This window comes from Condylura cristata, unplaced genomic scaffold (genome assembly GCF_000260355.1).
Source record: "Condylura cristata isolate star-nosed mole 26May11 unplaced genomic scaffold, ConCri1.0 scaffold00008, whole genome shotgun sequence".
NCBI lineage: Eukaryota > Metazoa > Chordata > Mammalia > Eulipotyphla > Talpidae > Condylura > Condylura cristata.
In genome coordinates, this window is record NW_004567109.1 from 9844454 (window position 1) to 9851876 (window position 7423).

General features: G+C 62.4%; 1 protein-coding gene across 1 annotated transcript in view; it reads left to right on the forward strand.

The window, feature by feature from the left end:
- The first annotated feature begins 1281 nt into the window (after positions 1 to 1281).
- The window catches only part of EPHA8 (EPH receptor A8), a 28046-nt gene continuing 21904 nt past the window's right edge, over positions 1282 to 7423 (forward strand). The window contains exons 1-3 of the mRNA XM_004678584.2: positions 1282 to 1303; positions 1379 to 1443; positions 6668 to 7331. Of these exons, the coding sequence (XP_004678641.1) occupies positions 1282 to 1303; positions 1379 to 1443; positions 6668 to 7331 (751 nt within the window). The remainder of the gene's footprint in view (positions 1304 to 1378; positions 1444 to 6667; positions 7332 to 7423) is intronic.

Consider the following 7423-nt stretch of genomic DNA (forward strand, 5'->3'; position numbering starts at 1 on the left):
AGGGCCCTTGCTTTAACCCTCTGTGACCTGCCTGAGCAGCTGATGGATGAGTTGGAGGCCCCTGTTGCTGGCTGGGGGAGGGAGTACACGGAAGAGAAAGTGAAATGAAAGCCGTGGACTACGGAGCCAGGGCCCTCTCTGCAACCTGATAGATCCAGAGGCAGCTGGGGCCCAGAGAGGTAAAGGGACTTGCCCGAGGACACACAGCAGTTAGAGACCCAGCTAGGATTCAAGCCCTGACTTAACAGCCCTGCACCTTTGTCACCTTAAAGTGAGTGGGTGGGACCAGACACAAGGAGGGAGGCGAGAGAGGCAGGCTCAGGGGAGGGGAACTGACTTGGTAAGGTGGCAGGGACTCTGGCCTCACGGTTTACCTCACCACCCCTGCTCCTAAGGCACGACTGCCCCCACCTGCCAGAGGAGCAAACTGAGGTTCAGAGTCTGAAGGTCCCATGCTGCGAAGCCATAGCATTGACACGGGCCTGGTCAGCCTGACTCCAAAGGTGGTTTTTACACCCTGCTGCTGCGGCCTGGCTGGGTCCTCCCTGCAGCTCTGCCTTGGAGCAGACTTGCCTTCAGCCAGCCATTCAGAGTCCCCGGCGACTGCTCAGGGTTCTGCCTCTTGGGCTCATGCTGCCTGGGCTGTGACGTTGACAGTGGCTGTCATAGCAGGAGCCCCGAGTGCCACCTGTGGGCTCCAGCGAGGAGCTCAGGCAGCTCCCCTAGGCCCACTGTCTTCACCCCTCAGGGGGAAAGGAGAAGCAGCACCCTTGGGTACAGGAGCCCTCAAGCTCCCCTCGCAGAGCTCAGCACACAGGAGGTGCTCTCTGGTGGGTGGCTCTTACTCCTCCAATCCCCTGCACCTCAGACACGCTCCGAGGCACGTCCTGGGAACCCTGATGCTTATAAAGCTGCAGCCCAGCCTCTGGAGGGAGAGATGACCTGACAGTGGGGGCGCAAATGGGTGCTTTTGCTGGTGCCCCATGAATGAAGCAAGCATATGGGCATGCTCACAACCTGTGAGGCAAGAGCTGCTCTCACCCCCATTTTCCAGAGGGGCACACTGAGTCTGCAGAGTGGGAACCTGCTCAGGACACCAGGTTCCTCAGGGGCAGAGCAGGGATCTGGCCTGTTCCCCTGCACCACCAGCCAGGGCAGCCTGTACTCGGCAGCTGTGTTCTGGAAGTTTCGGTCAAGTTTTGGCCGGGTAGTGGAGGAGGCTTCAAGGACGAGAGAACTTGGCTGCAGGGGCTTGAGAAAGGGCAGAGACTCGGAGCCAGAATGTCTGCGGCTAGAGCAGAAGGTATGGCTGCCGTCAATATGCCCGTGGGGCTGGGAGGGGCCCCGGTCTGATGCGTCCTTGTCTCCGGTTTTGCAGTGAACTTGCTGGACACATCGACCATCCACGGAGACTGGGGCTGGCTCACCTATCCGGCTCATGGGGTAAGTGATGGGCTGGGGGCCTGGGTCGTCGGTGAGCGGAGCGCGGCTGCAATGCAGAGTCTTATTGTTATCCTCAGAGGCCCAGAGAGGTACAGGGACTCGCCAGAGACACACAGCAGGTAAAGCAGCTCAAATGTCTTGACAGCCCAGCCTTGAGGTTACCGAGCCAGTGCTGGTAGCGGCTGGCAGCTCCTCAAGCTCGAGGTCCTAGAGCCTCACATGCGCCCAAGATTCACCACATGGGCTCCTGGCCCAAGGTGGCTTTTGCCGGTCAGTGTCAAGGGCCAGGGCCAGGCGGCGCCCCAGCCAGTCCTCCGGCCCCTGAGGTTGCTCCCCCAACCCGGCTGCCTGGCCCTCACAGGAGCGGCCGGCACCTGGAGGCCCCCGCTTGTCTCTTCCATCAGAACCATCGGGGCGCTATGAGCCCGCTGTGCTGAGTGCCCAGCCCTGGCCTCTGCAGCCCCCCTGGGCCCAGGCCATCAGGCCCCCGTGGGTCATGTGCTCAGAGATGAGCCCCCGGCCGGGGCTCAGGCATGGTCAGCCCCGGCCCCTTGGGAGTGCTGCTCTGCCCGTCCCCCCGCCCCTCCCCCAGAGCCGGTGCAGCCCCAGCTCCGCCATCCACGACTGGGCGGCCTGGGCCAGCTCCTTCCTCCTGCTCTCGGTTCCTCCTTTGTGGAACGGAATGAGCCGGGGCTTGCTGGGGGGTGAGGGGAGCAGCCCCTCTCTCGTGCCTGCCCTCCTCGTTGTGGGTACGGAAGGCGGTCGTGTGTCACGTACACGTCCCCTCACAAACGTGCCCAGGGGCACACGCTCCTGCCGTGGACATGAGCACGTGCGCACATGCTGCTTCTCACAAGCATTTTGTCTCCTGTGGCTCTGGGGACAGAGCAACGATAATACTCATAACGATGGCGGCAGTGACACCGGAGCTAATGTTTGTGAAGGGAGTGTCTCTGCTGTGGGGAGCAGTTTTCAGCCAGGCTGCTGCAGCCTGTGACGGGGCCGGGAGCCCAGCTCCTCTCTCTGCGGGTCTCTGCCCTGGACAGCCGTAGGCGGAGCCTGCTGTCATCGCCCCACGCGCCCGGAGCTGGAGGGGCAGGCCAGGGCCCGTAGCCAGGAGGAGCGCCCAGCCCAGCCGCCTGGGCAGGCCTGCTCTCCTGAGGACAGAGGTCCCTGAGGGAGCCTTTCCCTCCCTGGGCCTCAGTCGCTCCTCAGTGCCCTCTGGGTGTGTCCCAGAGGGCTGCCCAAGGGGGAGCATGGGTGTGAAAGGACCCTGCAAAGCTGGCTGTGCCCCACCGGTGACAGGGGACCAACCCTGGAGGCCGGATCAGCATTGGCCCTAGACCCAGCAGCTGGGAAGGAATGTGGGGTCTCTGCCCCCTCCCAAGCTCAGGGCTCGGTTTTCAGGGTAACAGGGGGTTGAAGTTAGAACAGCAACTTATGTTCTAGGCCCCTAGATGGTGACTCATTTGATGCCCACACAGTCCTGCATGCAGCCACCCCACTTCACAGATGAGAAGCTGAGGCCAGAGCAGTGAGAAGTGACTTGCCCACCATTGGACAGGTTCCACGGGATGGACTTGAGCTCGAATCTCTGGGCCTGGAGGCTGTGCTGAGGCCCTCTGAGTCTGTGTCTTCATTTTGGATGGCTGGGGACAGTCCTGCATCGCCCCTGTCATGTCTTCACAGGCCCTGGACATTGGGCTGGCCCAGAAAGGAGGGAAGGCCGGATGAGACACTTGGTTCTCTAGACTCTGCCCCTGAGTGGGACTAGCAGGTGAACATGCAGATGCCCATAGCTGGGAGTCTGGGGAAGGCCCTGGAGGGCTTTTCTTTGATAAGTTTTCCAGGTGATTCTCCTGCCAGCTGGGTGGGGAACCCTTGGCTATGGTGGGGCTTCGGACCACCCCCGATTCTGGAGTCAGTTAAACAGCCTGGGACAGGCCTGTCTGAGGTTGCCGGGCAGGCTGCAGCCTAAAGGCAGGGGTGCTGGTCTGGATGAGCCGTGTGCTGCCCCCTAATGGTGCTGCCCAGGCCAGGCCTCCCCGCCGCCTCCTGCTTTACCACCTGGGTGATCCTAGGGCCTGTTCTGCACAGTTGGTGAGATGAAGCATGAAAAGAATAAGAACCCAGAAGCTCCGAGAGGTTAAGTGGCCCTGCTAAGGTCTGGGGACACCCGGTAGCCCTGCTAAGGTCTGGGGACACCCAGGATTGGAACCCTCCCTTTGTGGGCCGGGCAGCACAGCTCCCCTTCCGGGGCACTAAGCCCTGAACGGTTCTGTGCTAGGAGGGCGTGTTGGGCTGTGGTCTCACACTCGGCACCCAACCCCTGGAGTAGATGCGGGGCCACCAGCCACCCCACTTCATGAAAGAGAAGCCCAAGGCTCGGAGAGGGCATAGGATACACCCAGCTGGGTCTCTGCATTCAGGGGAAGACGGAGCCTGGGGAGGGGACTGCGAGGCTAGAGTGGAGCTGTGCCGGGAGTGCCTGGGTGCCCCAAGTGGAGAGCAGGACCGAGACTGCCCTGGTACCAGTCTCCAGGAATGGGTGCCACCCTGGGCGTCTGCAGCAGCCTCTGTGGCTGGCAGGGCAGCGCCGGGCAGGGCCACTGGCACGAGTGGGGCAGCTGGAGAGGACGCAGATTGGGCTGATTAATTTATCCGGGTCCCTGGCAGGAAACAGACAGGGAGCAGCTGGCTGGCTCTTTGGTGCTCCATTAATTGTGACAATGACTTTAACCCCAGATGTGACACAGCACAGCCCAGGGGTCCTGGCTGCAGACTGGGGTGCAGGGCAAGGGTCCTGCCCAGGTTAGGGGCACAGGCGAGTCATAACTTCTTCCGCAGTCTCTGTGCTTGCTCCCCCGTGGCCCCGGGAGGCCTCGCAGGCGGGCTGGGAAGATGCGGCCCTATCAGCGTCCAGCAGTGTGTTCCTCCGATGCCTGCCTGTGCCAGCCCCCGCTAACCCTTTGCAGCCTCCTCCTTTCATCCTCGCCAGCTTCACTGAGCCCCACTTTACAGACGCGGGTGCTAAGGGTCAGCTCACATAGATGTCCGAGGCGAGGTCAGTTGGAAAGACTCTTGTCAGGCAAGAAAGATCGAGGCCCTTGTCCCCACTCTCATGCTTGTGGAACAGTGCAGAAGCCCAGGGATTTGCAGAGCCCTGAGACGCAGTCTCCGCCTCCCCGGCCCCTTACGCAATAGGCTCTCTAGTTCCAAGTCAGTTGTACGTAGAGGCCCAAGAGATGAGATCAGGCGTGCAAATCCCTGCAGGGGCTGTGAGTGACCTGGAGCCCAAAGCCCCCGTGCCCCCACCCCCGGGCTCCAGGGCGTCCACTGAGCTCAGCCCAACAGCGCGAGCATCTTGCAGTGGCGGGCCCTGGAGTCCAGAGAGGACCAACCACTCAGCCACGGTCACACCGAGTCCAGTCAGAGCCCGAGCCGAGTCGGACCGGCCTCTGGCTCCGGCCTTATTCCTCGACCCTGCCGCGGTGGCCGTGCCTGGGGTGGGCCCTGGCTGTGGGCGCTGGCAGAACATGTCACCCTTCCCCGTGTCTCGGGGCCTCTTCCCGCCCGCCCCACAAGAGGTTCTTTCTTCCGCCTGCTTGTCTGGCGGACTGTGGGGTGCTCAGAAGTGGGGGGGCGTCTGGTGCATCTTTCTCTTTTATTCTGGTGAAATACACACAATTGCTGCCGTCACCACTCCGTGGGCAGCTCAGTGCTTCCAGTGCACTCACTGTGTGTGACAGCCGCCCGGCGTCCGAGCCGTCTGCCCAGGAAGCCGCCCAGCCCCCACCCAGCCCGCAGCGGCACCCCTGCTCTGGCTCTGCGGGTCTGACGGGCACTCAGCACGCCCTGTGCGTGGAAGGCGGCACCGCCTGCCCTTTGCGCCTTTTCCTCGCCATGATGCTGGGGCGCCCGTGTGGTAGCAGCCCCAGAGCTTCTTGCCTTGTGCAGGCTGGTAACACCATTGTGCGGCCATCCGCTTTCTTCTGTCTAGTCATCCACCGCCCATCTGCCTCTGGCTGCTTTGAACCTGGCTGTGTGGGTATTTGTCTGAGCCTCCGCTTTCATTCCTGTTAGGTGCGCAGTCAGACCTGGGGTTGCGGGGCCGCGTGGCGATTCGGCGGCTCATGTTTTGAGGCCGCCATGCTGCCTCCCCCAGCCAGGCTCCAGTCGGCGGCCTCGCGGCGAGGAGGAGGCGAGAGGGCCCCACTCTCCTCTCCAACACCTGTTATTTCCTGTTGTTTTGATAACAACGTCCTAGCGGGTGTGAAGTGGTATCTCATTGTGGTTTTATTTGCATTTCCCTGATGGTGAGTGATGTCGAACATCTTCCCGTGTGCTTTTTAGCCTCCTGTATATCTTGGGAGAAACGGCTATTCATGTCCTTTGACCACGTTTTTAATAAGGCTGTTTGTTTTTTGGTTGTTGAGTTGTAGGAGTTCTTTACATACTTGGGGTATTAATCCCCTTTCAGTTACAGGATTTGCAGATATTTTCTCCTGCTCCGTGGGCTGCCTTTTCATGCTGCTGATAGCGTCTGATTACTTCTGAGTCACTGATGCCTGACCAGCCCCTGGCTCAGAAACAATCACATCCAGCCTGCCCATCCCGGGACTGAGTGTGACCCAGGCCAGCCCCACCTTAGCGGGGCAGCCGAGCAACATCCGGGGGAGAGACTGGGGGAGTAGGGGGGAGACTTGCCATCAGCTAGTCACTCAACAAGCATGGGGCACTGCTGAAGGCTTTGAGGCCTCGGGCGGGGGGGTGGGGGGCCGGGGGACAGCGGGGAGGGACCATGATCAGCTTCACACATTAGAACGAGTTTTCTGGCAGCCCATATGGGAGCCAGCCCAGTGGGCTTGCTCGCTTCCCCCAAGCAACCCCTCCCCACTACAGCAGCTTTGGCCTCGGGTCCAGTCCTGACCGGGCCACTTACTGTGCCCAGTGAGCCCTCAGCCAGGCAGCTCAACAGCTGAGCCTCTGCTTCCTCCTCTGTAAACGGACAGCAGCCGACCCTTCCCGGAAGGGAGGCACCCTGGCCATCGCCACCGCGGTGTCTGCGGGGCTGTGGTGCTGCTGTGACCAAGAGGTGGCCCAAGAGGTCTGCAAGGCCGGGCCCGCCCATCCCCCCAGGGCCCTGCTGTGCACATGGCATGGCCGGGCAGGGGCAGAGCACGAGGCGCAGACTCACTTCGGCCACTGTGCTCTCTGCCCGCAGTGGGACTCCATCAACGAGGTGGACGAGTCCTTCCGGCCCATCCACACCTACCAGGTGTGCAACGTCATGAGCCCCAACCAGAACAACTGGCTGCGCACCAGCTGGGTGCCCCGAGACGGCGCCCGGCGCGTCTACGCCGAGATCAAGTTCACCCTGCGTGACTGCAACAGCATGCCCGGCGTGCTGGGCACCTGCAAGGAGACCTTCAACCTCTACTACCTGGAGTCGGACCGCGACCTGGGCGCCAGCACTCAGGAAAGCCAGTTCCTGAAAATTGACACCATCGCGGCCGACGAGAGCTTCACGGGCGCGGACCTGGGGGTGCGGCGCCTCAAGCTCAACACGGAGGTGCGCGGCGTGGGCCCCCTCAGCAAGCGGGGCTTCTACCTGGCCTTCCAGGACATCGGGGCGTGCCTGGCCATCCTGTCTCTCCGCATCTACTACAAGAAGTGCCCCACCATGGTGCGCAACCTGGCTGCCTTCTCGGAGGCGGTGACGGGGGCCGACTCGTCCTCGCTGGTGGAGGTGCGGGGCCAGTGCGTGCGGCACTCGGAGGAGCGGGACACGCCCAAGATGTACTGCAGCGCGGAGGGCGAGTGGCTGGTGCCCATCGGCAAGTGCGTGTGCAGCGCCGGCTACGAGGAGCGGCGGGATGCCTGTGTGGGTGAGCGCGCCACGCGTGGGCTGGGCGTGGCCAGGCTGCCGGGCGTGCGCGCGTGTCCGTGCGCACGTGTGTGGGGTGACGTCACAGCGGCA